This window comes from Wolffia australiana, chromosome 3 (genome assembly GCF_029677425.1).
Source record: "Wolffia australiana isolate 7733 chromosome 3, ASM2967742v1".
Lineage (NCBI taxonomy): Eukaryota > Viridiplantae > Streptophyta > Magnoliopsida > Alismatales > Araceae > Wolffia > Wolffia australiana.
Window position 1 is genome coordinate 3,027,903 of NC_135837.1, and position 18,769 is coordinate 3,046,671.

At 37.7% G+C, this 18,769-nt stretch overlaps 1 protein-coding gene across 1 annotated transcript; it reads right to left on the bottom strand.

Moving 5' to 3' along the window:
- Positions 1-736: 736 nt before the first annotated feature.
- LOC144700630 (proline-rich receptor-like protein kinase PERK15) lies at positions 737-6,976 on the bottom strand. Its single transcript, XM_078572075.1, has 10 exons — positions 6,955-6,976; positions 6,091-6,801; positions 4,552-5,076; positions 4,383-4,469; positions 4,200-4,270; positions 3,940-4,016; positions 3,416-3,563; positions 3,180-3,341; positions 1,248-1,553; positions 737-918 (listed from the first exon to the last, which is right to left on the bottom strand). The coding sequence occupies exons 1-9, from the start codon at positions 6,959-6,961 to the stop codon at positions 1,251-1,253; spliced, it is 2,091 nt and encodes a 696-aa protein (XP_078428201.1). The 5' UTR covers positions 6,962-6,976; the 3' UTR covers positions 737-918; positions 1,248-1,250.
- Positions 6,977-18,769: the final 11,793 nt, after the last annotated feature.

Below are 18,769 nucleotides of genomic sequence, written 5' to 3' on the forward strand. Positions count from 1 at the left end.
AGAGCAATAAAAAATATTGATTTAATTTTGCAATAATGAACCTAGCCCATTAAATGTGCCTGCGACACATGGTGAGATGTGATTCAACCCAATAAACAACACATTAAATGCCATATACATTATTCCTTTTTCTGTTCCACTAGGTGAAACATGGTGGTGGAAAGGTTTAAATGCAGATATTTGTGCGAATGATTGAGTTTTATAAGCAACTTAAAGAAGTGTTTTAGAAGACAAAAGTGTGCCCATGATTGAGCATGAAGCATACCAATTATTTGTAACTCATTGTGACACTACAGCGTAATCAGTGATTTTCTTGAGCATGCCCAAAGATATTTCTAGCGTAGGACCAACTTATCAAGTCATTGACCCAGCAAAATTTCCTTAAAATCAGATGTGTCACACACTGAGTTCAAAGGGGTAGAATCCATTACAGACCCCATGAACTCTTCATCTGATTTAATCTTCATACCTTTAGAAAGTAGCTTAGTGCATGGTTTAGAAAGCTTATCAAATCTTCAATGGAACATATCTTGAACACTGCGTGGCCAAGGAATCCATAAAGTTGTAGAATAATACTGAACAAAGGGGAGTTTTGGATCGCTTATATCTTGGCTTTGTCCACCTCAAGCTCACATTCACCAAGTAGATGGCTCAAAAAGAGGCTGACTGACACCCTGTTAGTTGCTGGTGAAGGAATCCTAAGCTACAGGGGAAGTGGAAAGAACTGCAAACAGTATCAAAAGAGTAAACAAGAAAACCATCAAACTATTGCGGTTCTCCAAGAAGGTTCTCGGAATAGGAACAAGAAAAAAAATATTCGGATGAAAAGAATGTTACAGAATCACATAAATTTGTTTACCCATAAAAATTTACTCCTCACAAAGGGACCATAAATCCTTCCCCAACATCACCATGCATCTGTCAAACAATGCAAGAAATCACCCATCAAACAATGTAGTCTGCACATCAACTTTGACGATACTAATATTGGACTTAAAGAGGCACAAATAACTTTTATCGGTTTGTTCAAGGAATATTCTCAGAATGGCCACAAACTAATCAATAAAGACTTAACTTTCGGAAAGACTATGTTACAGAATAGAATCAATGAATCTACCAACAAAAACATACTCCTTACATATGCCGTTCTCAAGAACATGCAAATAACACAAGTCCAACAATAACTATAACTATAGAGAATAAAAAAAATGAGATGGAAGAAACAAGGGCAAATCATTGAAGCTTACAACTTATGAAGATCCACTGAATCCTCTGCTGTCCCTCATTGGCCTTCTGGGCAGCTCTACCTCTCCTGTGCTTTGTCCTTCACCACTGGAGATGGATGCGTTCAGGCCGTACTGGCTGGTGGGGGCGCTGTACTCGCTGCTGGTGTACTCTTGGCTTCCCAGCGCCAACTTTCTGAACCTCCTCATATCCTCGCTGTACTGTCCTCTGTCATAGTCAGCACTCGAACCATACACGGAGCTCTGCCCAGGGAGCAACCCCTCGTTCAGATCATCCAGAGTAATATCCCCTTCGAGAACCCGGACAATCTGCGATGAAGAAACACGAATTGACTTTGTAACCTCAAGTTGGAACCATGCTTTGAGAGATAATGTTCATACATCAAAATAAGAATCTGATTTATTTTCATGGGAAGAGAGGGGAAGATATAGATGGGAAACTGCAGGGGAGATGACCTTTTGTTGGGGAAGGGGAAGGGATAATGGTGGAATCAACCTTGGGATACAGTCCCCCCCAGGACTTATCAAAGCAAACGGCGTAAGAGAGTGGCCACGTCACGTGCCAGCGTGGAGTCTGAGCGCCCAACGGAATGAGTACTACCGGGAGCAGAAGAGAATAAAGTGGGAACAGCAGCGGCAGAAGGAGGCATTCGATCAGAAGTTGTTACGAGGAGATTCTCTCTTGGAGGAAGGGTTGATTCGACTCGTCCCATCGTCTTCGCAAGGAGGGAGCCGATTTGGTCTCGCCTGCAGCTATCCACTCTTCTAGTTTGATTCCTTCATACTTGAGGGATTTCTGTTTCCTTTGTCTTTCTCTACAGATTTGCGTCGTCTGAAGGTTATAGTTCTTATACTACGTTCTGGTGTTCGTCGAGTCGTGCTGCCGGATTCTAAGATCCTAACTATCGAGGAGCGTTCTATCGGATGGGTTACTCCGGACCTAGCAAGGTCATCCAACAGTAGATATCACTGCGGGTTCTATCACCTTGTCAAGAGAGAAGTGGTGGGATGGACAGAAATACCCCACGGGTATTAGGGACTGTATCACGTCATAACCTCTGAATCTTTGTTAAGATGCAAAGCTGCATCAAGGTTGGGTTGTGAAGTTTTTTTTTCTTAAAAAAAGGTTGGGTTAAGAAGTTTTTCCCAAAAAAAAGGTTGCGTTAAGAAGAAAGGCTTGATGATGACTATCATCATGGGAGAAATGTTAATAGTTGGACTGAAGGTTGGGCTTTCGAAATCGGCAGTTTTGAGTGGGTGAAATTCAACGGGTTTTTTTCCCTATGAATAGCTTTCTGGGCATTGTTGCAAGAATGTAACAGCCGTTTGAAACCAGAGACAATGAGAGAAATCATTAAAAGATAGGGTTCCATCAACTGAAAAATTCCAAAATCATTATAATCCCAGAGGGTTCCATCAACTGACCCATTACAAACAAAATTGTAAAATTTCAAAACCCCTAAGAATTTGACGAACGTTGGACTGGGAAAGCAAAGGCATCCCAGTTTCAACGCCAACATCAATTACTGGTTTATTCATTCTTAATAAATGGGACACATGACAAATTGCCGGATGCATGAATAATTAAAAGGGTCTTTATTTTGAGCGGATAATTTGGGGACATTAAAAACCATGGCATGAATATTCAAAGGACATTAAAAACCATGACATGAATATTCAAGAGACATTCAAAAACCACGGAATGAATATTCAAGGGACACGCAAAAACCATGGCATAAATATTCAAGTGACATTCAAAATATGATGTGGATATTCGTGGAAGATGATAATTTGTCATTGTCGTTGTCAAACGTCTAATGCCCCATCACATTATCCTCTCGTATCATTGCTTCATCACTGGACCAATACCAAAATCATATGAAGCTGGCAGTGACTAATTATTCATCATCTGTCAAACTTAAACATATTAGATACCTGGCTCACACGAGGGCGACGTCGAGCTGACTGGCGGACACAAGCGGCGGCACAAGCGATCATCCGAGCCATCTCATCAGGGTTGTAGTTGCCTTGAAGACGAGGATCCACAAGGGCCTCATAACGTCCATCTTCCAGAGCTCGAGACATTAGAGGCCTTGCCTGAATTTGAGACAGATCTTTGATTGAGTTTACGTAATGTAATCAACACTGATTAGAATACCGATAAGACTGACCCAATCAACAAGGCTATCCTCCATAAATGTGTTGGTGTTGTCTATTGGCCGACGCCCAGTGATCAGCTCCAAGAGCATCACTCCAAAAGAGAACACATCGGACTTGTCAGTGAGTTTTCCACTAGCGGCATACTCTGGCGCCAGGTATCTGCAAGAGGTAGCGGTGTTTTGTAGGTGAAGAAAGAATTGGCAGACCAGGAAACATGAAAAGCTAGTCAATTATTACACTCATGAATTATTACCCGAATGAGAAGTCGTTTGATGATTCAAAGTCTAAGTAAAGCGAGTGAGAAAGACACTTAAATCCACTTGATACGTGTAGACTCATTCAAGTTAGTTTCATCCATATATTACATAAGGCGATGAGATGAAACAGGGATGAGCATCAACTTGCAAACATTTATTATGCACTGATAAGCATCAACAAGCAATAGATCCGACAGAAGAGATGAAGACAGTTCGGCAGACAGAATCTCAATGACATCAAACAGTCCAGGAAGAAAACCAAGGATGAGATCATCTACCCAAAAGTCCCCATAACTCGAGTGGAAACGTGGGTGTTAGCCTCTGAAGCACTCTTTGCCAGCCCAAAATCGGCAACCTGAAGAAGGTCAATTGATCAAATTCAGCGCACAATCTAAAAGAGTTAAATATACAATGTCTCTGATACTTATGCTGAAAAATTCAATTCGCAAGGTACAATTTTCAGGGAAATCTTATCACGAATGGAAGAAATTTTTATTTCAAATGAAACATGAAATAGCATTGATTGATAAAAATATACCTTTGCCTCAAACTTATAGTCGAGAAGAATATTTGATGCCTTGATATCTCTATGGATAATCCTAGGATGGCCTACAATGAACCAAGATCGATAAAATCATACTCACTATCGTGTGTTTCATTTATCTCTAATAAACAGACAAATGCAGCAAAAGCGGAAGGAAGATTGGAGTGCAGAACTCACAGTCCTCATGGAGGTAAGCCAGTCCCTTTGCTGAACCAAGAGCAATCCTCATTCTGATGGACCACTCCAGCGCTGGCCGTCCTTTTCCTGTTTAAATATAAATCTTCATTTTAAATCATAATTCATATGATTATTACCTAAAACTAGAGAAGGTAGCATCATAGATCACCATGCAAATGGAACTCCAATGTGTTATTTGGAACATATTCGTAGACAAGCAGCCTTCTCTCTCCAATAATGCAGTAACCCACGAGTGAAACCAAGTGTTTATGATGCACACGACTGATGATCTCAACCTCTGCCTGGAATTCACGTTCTCCCTGCCCACTTCCTACTTTTAACTGCTTGACAGCAACTTCTTTACCATTAGGAAGAATTCCCCGGTGAACGTATCCAAAGCCACCCTGCCCAAGGAGATTGGCAGCTGAAAAATCATCTGTTGCAGCCACTAACTCCTCATAAGTAAAGGTGCTTCTAGATGAGCCCAAGGAAGCAGCAGAGAATGGTCCAAAGAGGCGTGGGTCTTGAGAGCCTAATGAAGATCCAACAGTTCCGGTTCCGACTGACGTAGAAAGAGGACGTTGCGGTGAGACTGGCGGTCGTGAAGGTAAAGAAGTTGGGGGAATCTTCATAACATGTTGAGCTGGTGGGGGTGTACTCTGTTGCCACTCTTGTGGTTGCGCTTCATACCTATCTGCAAGAGAATCGACTAAAGTAAGACTGACTAATTGCTTGAAACGTTCTACATTTGGAAGACAGCAAATGAATATACGCGAATAAAGTTTTGACGCCATTACACGAGATCGACACTAAATTTCCTCTGTAATGTGAGCAAAATTAAATTGTTTGTCTGGGGTGTTTTAGGCAGCACAATAGTTGATTGACAGACATTGAAACTAAAATACTGATATCAAACAAAATTGTAGAACATTCACTGGTCAAATGGTGTGATTAGGCTGAGTTTAACAATGAATAATGCGAACAACGAAAATGCTTCTTCAGAAAACTCTCTCCCAGACAAGCATACTCTTCTGGACCAAAATTGCAGGATATACGTTTCTGATTAGCCCCCCTAGTGAAGGGCCCCCTTAAATAAAGACAGAATAGCACAATAAAGACAATTAACGCAGAATGTGGGATAGAAATGCATCATAACATATTATCCATGATGCGTCCCAAATGAACAAGGAAATAAAAAAAAAATCATAATTCCCCATCAAGAAAATGACACAGAATACAAAAGGATACAGATTCATCAGACAGAGAACCATGCAGATTTGTGAAATATCAACAGGCACGATCTAATAAAAGACGGTCGTCATCATAATGTCCCCGCTTAAAAAGAAAAAGCGACGTTTGAAATACAAGAGGAAAATTGACAAACATTTGAAATCTAAGACGGAAATCCAACTGCAGAAATTTACAATATATTTAGATTGGTTACGGTAAAAACGATTGATCCGAGTATACATTCCGTAATGTCTGAAGCCCAGATCATAACTAAACACCCACATTCTAAAAATTCTACAGGAAACGAAAACAAAGCTTTCCAAAGAGCAACAAAAGGATATGCAAAAATCACAGTCAACGGATATTCATCAAGCATTTCGGAAAGAAAAAGAAGATCTTCGGCCGAAAATCTACAAAACCCAGGTAAAATTTTACTACGAGAAGAGGAAAACAAACACAATCAAATCAGAATCCATACCGGCGGGAGGAGGGGGAATCGGAGGCCGTCCGTGGTAATCATAACGGGGGGACTCTCTCCGCCTCTTCTTTCTGCAGAGGCAGAAACAAAGAACAGCGAGGACGGCGACGACGCCGACGACGCCAGCAGCGATTCCGACGATCGCGCCGGTGGAAATCGAACTGGAAGATTCCGAGGAAGTCGTATTCGACGGCGGCGGCGGCGGCGGCGGCGGAGCGTTCAAGATCCGAGCTGGCGGCGGCGGCGGCGACGTCAGCGAGCCACCGGGCGGCGGCGGCGGTGACGTCACCGGAGCTATTGGCGGCGGCGGAGATTCCGTCGGCGGCGGTGGAGATACCGGAGCTGGAGCCGTCGGCGGCGGCGGCGGAGATACCGGAGCTGGCGCCGCCGGCGGCGGCGGCGGCGGTGCTGTTGCCGGCGGCAGCGACATTGCTGGACGGCGAGAAGCTTCAATAATGGAGATGAGACTGTTTACCAATTTCAGATTTGGAGATATAAGAGAGGGCCAGGTCATCCTGCTGGGCCCCACCTGGACGACGACGACGACTTCTTCGTCAACGGATCGCCGTCTCCAGTATAGTTCTGGATCGTCCCGACGTGGACGACGGATGAACCGTCCCGTCCAGGGATTCGCCCATTGAAGAAAAGAATCGTCCGCGTCCCGAGATTGCCAGTTTGTCCTCTCCGGAGAAAGCCCGTCCCGTCCTGTCCCTTGTCCCGGACGAGAAAAATCACGTTTTAAAAGTTTGAATATACTTTTAATATGGATTTTTCTAAGTTTTTAAGGAAAGTACGGAGGAGAGAGAAAGCAGATGGACATATGTACAATTACTTTTAGGTGGCAAAAATTTGTCCATCCCTTACCGTCCATCGTCCGAGACCTCCTGACAGGATCGCTTTTTCGTCCGACGATAGGAAAACCGTCCCGTCCGCTCGTCCCCGGACGAAATTCAGTCCCGGTTTACGTCCAATCTCGCGGACGGGATGATTTTTCCATCCCGTCCGCATCCCTGCATTATACATCTCCACGCCTTGCCCACCCTGGACGGATGCCGTGTTGAAGACCGCGTCACGAGTGATGACTGATGACTACCCAATTCTCTCTCGTGTCATTTGTCTTGACGGATGACTGATGGTTGAAATGGCTTTGTCCAGTCATATATCGGCCGGCTTGACGCCCAAATTCTCTCCTCTCTCTCTCGTCCTCTAAATGAGACGGATGACTGATCACTACTGACAGAAATGGCTTCGTCCAGTCATCTGCCTGCTTGAAGGCCTGATTTTCTCTCATTTCCTTCGCCTAGGAAGGATCACTGATGACTAAAATGGCTTAGTACAGGCATCTATCTGCCGACTTGACGACCCAATTCTCTCTCATCCTCTTCGTCTCGGACGGAGGACTGATGACCAATGACTAAATTGGCTTCGTCTAGGCGTCTATCTGCCTGCTTGAAGACCTGATTCTCTCTCATCTGCTTCGTCTTGGACAGATGACTGATGACTGATGACTGAAATGACGTTGCCCAGTCATCTATCCGCCGGCATGATAACCTAATTCTCTCTCATTTCCTTCGTCTCAAACGGATGACCGATGACTGATGACTGAAATGATGTCGCCCAGTCATCTATCCGCCGGCATGATAACCCAATTCTCTCTCATTTCCTTCGTCTCAGACGGATTACCGATGACTGATGACTGAAATGACGTTGCCCAGTCATCTATCCGCCCCGCATGAAAACCCAATTCTCTCTCAATTCCTTCGTCTCGGACGGATGACCGATGACTGATGACTGAAATGACGTCGCCCAGTCATCTATCCGCCGGCATGATAACCCAATTCTCTCTCATCTCCTTCGTGCCGGACGGAAGACTGATGACTAATGACTGAAATGACGTCGCCCAATCATCTATTAGCCAGCTTGATAACCCAATTCTCTCTCATCTCCTTCGTCTCGGACAGATGACAGATGACTAATGACGGAAATGACTTTGTCAAGTCATCTACTCACATGTCTGACAGATAACGGATGACGACCCATCATCCGTCATCTGCTAGCAGTCCGTTGTCCACATTCATTCTCTCTCTAGAAGAAGCGGTAGAAAAAGCTCATTTTTTATAACATTCCATCATTTAATTTCCCGCGTCGTGAACAGGACAGCTGTTATTCCGCGTGGGGTGGCTGGCAGCCTAACCTTATTCGTGTTGGATCTGACCAATCAGAGATAGAGATAGAGAGAGAATGATAGAAATGTTATCGACCGTAGAAATTTTCATGTTTGACTATACTTCTTTTATATTTCTATGGTTAGTACTTTACGCAAAGGGAGGAACAGGAATAATCTTTATTTATTGGTGGACTTGGATATTTAATTATTCTCGTGGCCTTACACGTGTCGGAGACTCCTCTGCCATGCATCTCCTCTTGTTTTTTTTAGAACGAAGAGAAGAGCAAAATGACCTCTCATATTGGTGGCCGCCAGTGAAGAAAATGAACAAGGACTTGGGTTTTAACCATTCTTCTTTGTTTTTTTATAATATCTTTCTTTGAAGCCAACAAAATCCTTCTCTATTTCATAGAGGTATCTGGGCACTGGGCAGGCATTTTTGGAATTAAGAAGCAATGACAATACCAGATAATATAGGAATGAAACATGGTTTTTACAAGTGATTCATGAACGACAAAGGATCCTTCTTGCATGGTTTTTTAGTTTTTTCTAGGCTTGCTAAGGCTTTGGAATCCACAACTAATGGAGACCACAACTTATATGCATCTCCCAGAACCAGAAACAACATTCCAAATGAATGAACTATTGTCAACCAAGAAACTTTCTATAGTCAAACAGTCGTCTAAATGATAATTGTCGTTATGTACTGTTTTCAGTATACATATTCATGTTTTTAGGTTTTTGTGTTATTATCACATACCATTTACCATTAAATGTATTTAATTACTTCCATAATTTGCTTGATCCTTGTTTGGCACCATCTGATTTAATCCATAACCTTCAGACCACTTGACACGCATGCTAAGTCACTTAAAAAATTGTTTCTACTTAGCAAGAAGGTGATATTCCATGATTCGTAATTCTTATCAGGAACCCACACGGTATATATATCAGAACCATAGACTCACGTTTTATCCTTGAAAGAATGAAGATAATTTCAACACAAACCTACAGAATCCAAATGAATTAATTTTTTTCTCTTGAATCTACACCGTTTAACCCATCCCTTGTTACACAAGTTGTTTGCATTCATTTCTTTACAAACCATTTAATTTTTTTTATATATCTCATCCTAAAGTTGGGCACCCATCTGGTCTTGCCTGCAAACTTGCGCCTATGTCTTGAGAAATCAGTTATAAGAATACCTTGGTGCTATGCTGTCAATTCAGAGGAACATGCTGAAGAACAAGCTTATGAAAGAATTAAATCATAACCTCATAAGCCTCTTATCCACTATTTGTGGATACCTTTCAGAATTTTTATGAACATATCTTTCACTGTGACCATGAGTCTATCATTTCCAAATTTTACACCCCTGCGAAAAATAAACAGTGGTGGACCCGTCTAAAGAAATAAACAAACGGATGAGTCTAGTGATCTTTGTATGTAGTCCTTCAAGCAAAATACCTCTCTACTCATAAAATGTTTACCCAAAATTATTTATTTTTCCATATAACTCTGCAACAGTTTGTGCCTAGAAAGAACAAGTTCTGAGGTTTGAGGTTAAAATGCAGATGATGCCATCAAAATATATAATGTTGAAGCTCAAAGGTTCTTTCCACGCTCATATTTCATGTACTTTGTTGGCCATTGGTACTTTTATTCAGTATGTTTTCTTTATTCTTCAATTTGGATCCCCGTCGCCATTTTTTCCAGCAAAAGGGAAGTGTTTATCATATTGAGATGCTGATTTGCTTTCTTAGATACTTTTTGGTATGACTCATTAAATCTTTTGTTGTGAAACATTAAATCTTTTGTTGTGATAATTCATATAGTCGCCGTGATTAAAAACATATAGTGGTGGGTTTGATGGGTATGATTGATGATTTAAGGATGATGTTTGACACACAAAATGAATTGACTCAAACCTTTAATAGGAAATAAAATTATCTAAAAGATCATCTCCCCTTGTGACTTTCGCTATCATTTGGCTCCTTGAATGAGACATTTCAAGCCACACAAATGTCTTGGCTTTTGATGTATCCACCTGGTACTGGATGCTCATCTTCTACTCAGTAAGCACTACCATTGATCCAAAAAATATATTCAGGTTGTTCTAACGAAGCTGATAGGGAAAGATGCCCAAAGAGTGAGGGAGGAGGGGATCTAAAAAATAAACTTTCATGGATCTTTATATCATTTTTATTTGACCAAGTTCCACAAATATTGCCTTTATTTGACCTGATTGTTAAAAGGGCATAAATCAGCTTGAAGAATGAAACTGTAATCTTTTGATCCAGGACATGGCTTGGGTATAAATAAGCTTGAAGAATGAAGGACATGGGTTTTTTTCTGGTCCAAAACATGACTTGGGCTTCTCTATTTCTCACATTTTCATAAAAATCACCATTTAATTCACCTTAATCATGACTTTAAATTCAAACTTTATGAAGACGAGCAAAATTTCCTCTTAACTCTATGGATGAACTAGGGCTAGTCTTAGAAACCAATAAAATACATAATAATAAAACTCAGTAAAATAGTTTAGATGTTCTTTTAACTTTAAATGGTGCACAATGCATGTGCAAAATAATAATAATAATGCATGTGCAAACCTGAATATGAGATACAAAATGGAAGTAGAAAGGTACATTTTTATTAACTTAATTTGATGTTATCACTAGTACCTTAGGAATGCCCCTTTTTGAGCCAACTCTTGGAACAAAATTTGGGGACTTTGTATGGAATAGGCCAATTTATTATTGAACCATCTGGACAGGCTGAATTTAACCAGCTAACTTAGTCAAATAACCTCCACGATGCCCCCTGAACTGACACTCATTCCCTGAATCATGCTAATAACCACTACCATGTGCTGATGCCTGGGCTAAGGTAATTAGGGATTGTCCGCTCGATATCCGTCTGATATTCGGTATCGGACATCCGATATCCGATATCCAAAAAAAATGGGATGATGTCTGATATCAGATATCAGACGATATCTGTCCTTTAGGAGTAGACGGATATCGAAGGTGGATATCTGATGGGTGAGGACGAGATGGATATCGGATTTCGATATCCGGATATCAGTACTGGTATTTGATAAGCCTAAAATTGGTATGTAAAATATGTCGTTGTTTTGGCTTTTAGACTTATGCAATAAAATTTATAATAGCCCTTAATCACTTCATACTATGTATAGAGCAAGCAAGGGGTCGAACCACAGGGAGGCACTCTGCAAGATTTTTTACCTATTTCAAATGAATTAATTCAAGAATAAACTAATTTTTCATTTAACGGGCCTTAATTATGTTTAATTTTATTTTGTAATTAATCAAAATTTAGCAAATGCTTAATTTTGATCTTAACATTTTCGGTCAAGATATTCTAGATAGGACAATTTTGATTCTTATATCAGATTAATTTGAATTACAAATATTGCAATCAAGATAATTTATGAAGGCAATTTTTATGCATTAAAATTGGGAATTAATAAGCAAGAAAGGGTTTTTTAAAATTGGACTTGAAGATGGACACATTTTTGGATGAAATTTTTATTTCGGTTTTTTATATATTTAATTGAATTTTCAAACAATCATTTTCTCGATCTTGAGAGAGAAACTAGACGAATTAGCCTGGAGAGAGAAAGTAGAAGAATTTAGGGGAAAATGAATTTAAGATGAAATTTGACCCTAATCTAGAGATCTAAGATGTAATGTGAGATGAAAATCAATGTAGAACTAAGGATTAAGAGTCAGATCTTGAATCAAAATCAAATTGCAGTGCTAATCCCCATTAAAATCAACTTCAAGGGCATGTACATTTTGCCCATTCCTTGGTGACTTAGATTCATTGAAGAAGAAGTTCAAGCATTCAAGAAGAAACTTACAACTTTGAAGAATGAACCAAGATTTGTTGACTTCAGAAGAAGCACCTGTGTCCTTCCTGGCCAATTTCTTGGGGGAGAGCTTCCAAAAGTGAATTTCTCCTTCTTCATGACCTCTATTTAAAAATCCAACTGTCTGGATCGTAGAAGGTGAAAAGACAAAGCTACCCTCAACATTTAAATGCAATCAGACTGCTAGATCTCAAGAGATCGATTCTCCGCGTGCATTTATTGCACTAAGAAAAATCAATAAACAAAAAAGACAAACTTTACCTTTTCCTCGCCGCCCGCTCTAAGAAAAGACCCATGATTCACTCATTATGATGTCTCGTATTGCAATGCCATAATGAGCCTATAAACGGCTTATTTTGGCGCTTCCAATCATTTGCCCAAATTTTTGGGCGAATGCTGTGGACACCAAAATTATCATATTTTAATAAACTAAATAAACAATAAAATATATTCTTTTAATTCTAAAAATCATTTCTTGGCTAAATAATGGTCAGAAAATTATAAAAAATATGGAAAATTCCAGAAAAAATCAATAAAACCCATAAATACCTCTAGCCAAATACTTTATGCCCTAAAAAAAATATTTCTTCAATGCAATGAGGTTAAATGCCATGTAAAAATACTAAAAAATTAAAAACAATCATAAAATCATAGTACAAGTCATTTATGTCCATTTATGTATGATAACAAGCAGATACGACCAATAAAACACATAAATGTAATGTAATATTCATCAAGTTAACATTATAGTTTGCAAGTTATCAGTACCCGGATATCGATATCAGGTGTCCACATAAAAAATTTGTATCGTTCAATATTTTAGATGACTTACGTTTACACGACATGTTTTTGATATGTATTCTAACTCGTTTAATATATGACTTTCAAACTTTTTGTTTTCTTCCATGTGGGATAACAGGATTTGGAGTTTAACATTAAACTCTGAATCCTATCGTCCCATATGGAAGAAAACAGAAAATTTTTAGCTGTATATATAGAACGATGTATGATATATATTAAATAATTCAATAACATTTTAATAAATTATTACTATATTATTACCTCATTTAATAGTAATAGGAATATATATATTTAATATATTACTATCTCGTTCAATAAATAAAGCTCAAAATTTATGTTTTCTTCCATATGGGACAATAGGATTCAGAGTTTAATGTTAAACTCCGAATCCTATTGTCCCATATGGAAGAAAACAAAAGTTAGAGAGGTATATATATTAAACGCGCTAGTTTGTAATTTAGAACGCCCACAGCTAAATCGCTGGCCCACATATATCCTCTCTGAACTGTCATTGTGAGGATTAAATATATTTATACACAACCTTTCTAAGTTGGATGTCGAAATCCAATATCCAAATCCGATATCCAAGTCCGATATTGAAATCCGATATCCAAGTCGGATATCCGATATCGTCATCCTCCCTGAGAGATGGAGGCGGATGACGACATCGAGACAGATACCGATATCGGATATCGGTACTGTAGCAACCGATATCCGATATCGATATCCGATGTCGATATCCGATATCTGGATATCGGAAAAAATGGATACCAAAAATTTGATTTTCGGTATCCAGTACAGCATCTGTACCGATAACGTAGTCCAATACCAGTATCGAGACATGCAATCCCTAAAGGTAATATTCATTAGGTAACATTCATGGCACATCCCCCCCTAAAAGTAATCTTAGGTCTGAGGGCGACCAGAAAGCTCTCGTCTTAATTTTCTCGTTATGCGCCTTCAATTATAACCTTTCTGCCTTCCTCAAAAAAACCATCAAGCCTCCTTTGTCCCACATTCCTCATAAACACCAAACGATGAATTCTACGGGAGAGAACACTTTAATCAAAAGTTGGACATGAGAAACCTTTTGAAAGTAAGATATGAGGATGACAAACTACTGGGAATTGTGGGTGCATTAGAGATTTACATAGAAATACAAAAGCAAATCACCCACTCTCTAAAATATGGCCTCAGCCATTGGGCAGCATCATGAAATTAATAACCATAGTTGAAGGAGTATAATAAGTATATATTTAATAATATTTAAAATTTCCTGGTAAAAAAATCTCAAAAGTATAGAAAATCTTGAAAAATCCAGAAAGCTATATTTATTTTTTATAAATCCAATTTTCCCATTTTTGGGCCTATAAAATTCCAAATATGAATTACTAGCTCCCCGCGAATGGACCAATTTCTTCCACATTTTCCTTTTAGGTTTATCAAGTAAAAAATTGATACCAGACATCAAAGGAAAAATCTCCCTCTCCCAAAAATATGGCCCGAGCCTTTAGCCAGGCTTCATAAGATCAATAACCATAGCTCCCAGAGTAGTATGAGGATGATTCCCATATTTTAATTGTATACTTATATATTTAATAATATTAAAAGTTTATGTGTAATGTTTTCTATTAAAATATTTGAAAATCTTTGATAACTCCATCTACCATTTTGGGCCTATAAAATTCTAAATTTGAATTTCTACCTCCACATGAATGGACCACTTTCTTCCCTATATTTATTTTAGGTTTATAAAGTACAAAATAAGAACATTCTTTTTTAAAGTATAAATAAAAAATGACTAAATCCCTCAATTTTTTATTTATCAATAACCTCAATTTTATAAATCAAATCATTTTGGATGCAACCAGTGATTGGATTTGGTGAGTGATTAATTTTTGTTGGTCAAGGACTGATAATTGCAACACTTTAACTTGATAAACATACAAACGTGGAAAACAAAGACATGGTATAAATGGAAATAAATTTAGAATATTGTGCCAGACACGCGGAGGGTGGTTTAAAATCATTGCTTTAGTTTGCACGGAGTATGCAGTGAGATGCAATTTGAGAAGGTATATAACGGAGTGAATGCCTCTTAATTTATTCATTTTTCAGGTCCACTTGGTTTTTGCGCAAATGATTGAGGCTTTTTCTGAAACTTTGAGGATGCTTGTTAGAAGTGGAATAAAGCATACTTGAAAGACAAATGTTTGCACTAATGATAGGTAATTTTTTGGAAACTGTGAGGAGAAATATCAAGAATGGATTTTGACCCAATAGACTTTGGGAAACCTGAAAATTTGGCCACCACCCATACATTCCATGGCCAAGCTCAACATGAAAAGAGAAATAATCCATGATCCAGAATTCTCCAGCTTAATGACATAATATCTTAAAATTCAGGATTTTTTGGGATACAATTCTTAGGGTTGATCTATATTTTTGTCATCTATTTTTTCATGATCTCTGAACCATACGTAGACCTCCCCCATCTGTGTAAAAAAGTTAGCCTTAGTTTTTATCTGTAATTAGGTTTAACTTAGCATTTCTCATTCAAAATATTGTTAGCCAATTATTTAATTCAATATAAAGAATTAAGGAGCAATGAATATTGTTAATACATGTGAATAAAACACCAGGCAGCCTGTTTGGCACATGACGATGATGGTAGTGCAATATTGTCTGTTTTTGAATCTACATTCTTCATCCTTTTTTCAGTGATACTTATGTAACCTTCTCTGTAGGAGTCTAGGGTAAGGGGCCGAACCTTTTAGACGATGTATTTTATTTTATTTATTTCATATTATCAAATATATTATAAAATTATATTAAAATTAGGAGCTTATAGAGCATGATGATTTTGGTCAGCGTACACAATTCATGAGCTAATAGGGGAGGTAGATAGTCCATTGAAAATTGAATTTTTGGGTACTGTGTGCCATTTGAGTTTTGGATGATTGTAGGGATGCAACAATGATAATCCCAAGTAACATGATATTTTCAATAGTAACTTCATGTGTTTTATGCTTTTATTTTAGTGAAATGATCATAAATGCATGCTATTAAGTCTTTCAATTATTTAAAACATTTTATAACGTAGTTCTGATTTTTCTAAATTTTTATAGTTTTATTCAGATTTTTATGACATCAATTTCATATATAAAATAATTTGATAAGTCTGAAAATACATAATTTGCAATTATCTTAATATTTTTAGGATCTTAATATATTTTTGGAATTATATAATGGTTTCACATTTGTTGGTGCTTTTATTGAAAATATTGACTTTAAATTGGTAAATAAAATAATTTTATACGTTTTAATACATATTTATGGATTTATTTGAATGTTTTCAGGGATTTTGATGTATTTATTAAATTCTACCAGCTTTCCGAATCTGATCCAATTTAGTTGGGGCCAAGATTGACCTTGACTACTTATTCATATTGGCAAATGTTTCATGTTCACGCGTTGTTGCTTGTGGAAAACACATGCATCTGTGTTTTGAAAGATTTTAATATTAGTAAATTTGAAATGGTGATATATAAATTAAAGATCATAATAATTTTTGGGCTGTAATCTTACAGATTGTACCGTTGTAACTTCCTCTATCCATCCATCATCTTGGATACCTAAATAAACCCTCTTATCCTCATAAAGAAGGTACCATTGGTGATTAGCTAATTATGCTTAGTGAAGTGAGTTGCTTATTCAAAATATGGCTTTTTCTACTCTGGCATTTCAAGATAATATGAATGATGGAATACCACTGAAACCACTGTATTAACTATCAGGAAAATATCATGAAATTTACATATTTTTCTATAAAAAAATAATTATATACGTATCTTATAAAGCCTAAAATGATTTATCAGCACATTTAAGGATTTTCTGACATCATATTCTTCATGAAATTATTATTCTGATTCACAATATATCTTTATGAAAGTTTTGACTTTAAATTCTGGAACGTATTAATTAACTAAGTCAAAATCTATAATTATATTATTTTATTACATATTTAATGTAATCTATTATTATTTACTGAGAAAATCCCTATCCTGTCATATGACACTATTTGATTCGATCGAATGGCAACCAATCACAATTTTTGGCAATGATTAAAACAACCAATCAGTGCAAAATGGTGCTATAGTGACCAATGATTTACTGAAGGAAATTGAATTTTCTAATCTGAAGGTTGACACTGACTAATAAAACAAGGCGCAATTGTAATATCAAACATTACTGTAGAGAATAAGAAAAAATGATTATTTTTATTCATGATTAAATGATTAAAAAATCAAAAATTGTGTCACACTTATATGGTGTCATGCCAGAATATGTATTGCCATGTCATTTTGGAGACTCATAACATGCATCTTTTATACAATGAAAATGACATATGTTCATGTTATTAAATAAAAGCAAAAATATTTTCTCACGGCACACAGCCGCCCGTCTACACATCACATGTATAATAACTATTGATATGTACCTTTTCATTATCATATTTCGTAGATGATACATGTCACTCCCGAAGCCATTGATGGCTGAAAATGAGGAAAAATACTAATCATTACAAAAGAGGACATTCTGGGATTTGAACCATCAATGAAGAAAGATGAATCGACAACGGTTTTGATAAAGAGATAATATTTAATCAAATGGACATCTCGGATTTCTCCAACTTCAAAGTTTGATATTTGGGGATATACGAGGCTGATTTAGCTGAAATTTATAAGCAGATGTGTCTTTCTACCCCTCTTTCCATCTATGCCTGGGATGTATTCATTAAGGCATGTATCTTTATAAAACTCAGCCTAAAACATTTATCCTAAATTCGTGGGATGATTAAAAGATGGTGACTTTTTGAAATCCATCAAGTTTTTTCTTGGAGTCTCTCATAATTTTCTGTGCCTTATAAAATTTTGTTTCCTCGTCATTGTTACATTTAAAAAATCATCACCACCATTTTCAATCCTTTCCACTTTTCTATCATATTTTACTTCTTTTCATATCACCACTCAATCACCTCCATGATTGAGTGTTGAAGGAATTTATTAATCTGTTTGTTGAAGGAATACAGTGATAATGACCACTAAACAATCATGAAAGACTAAACATTTGGGAATGATATGTTACAGTATACCATCAATTCATCCAACAATTAAAACATATTCCTTACGTCTCATGTCCTCCTCCACTAAGAATTTCAGACATATGAGGAACAATGCAAATGATGTATGTCCTAGAAAAAGAGAGATTCACATGACAATTATCAGCCACTGCACCAGTAGTGGTTCTCCAGCTGACGACGGGCATGTCTGGGGTATAGAAAGAGAATATCACAATATTATCTATTAAGAATTCCTATAGATACCAGTAACTGTAAGATTCCGGTATGTGCATGTTCAGTGATGGCCCCAAACCATTCACAAGAGGGAGGAAGTAAATCTTAGGGAGAAAGGAAGATAGAGACAAATATGTCTATAGGTAAAATATGAGATGGAAGAAAGAAGGGCAAGTAATGGAAGCTTACAACTTATGAAGATCCACTTAATCCTCCACTATCCCTTCCTGGGTTTCTGGGTATCTCCATCACTCATGTGGTTTGTCCATATTTCTAGTGCCAAATTTCTATACCCCCTCATATCCTCGCTGTATTGCCTTCTGTCAGATTCTGCACGGTGACTAAACAAGTATCTCTGCCCAGAGAGCAACCCTTGTTCGGATCGTCCAGATTTATATCTCCTTCAAGAACCCGAAATATATGTGATGAAAAAAACATGAAATTGAAGATGAATTAA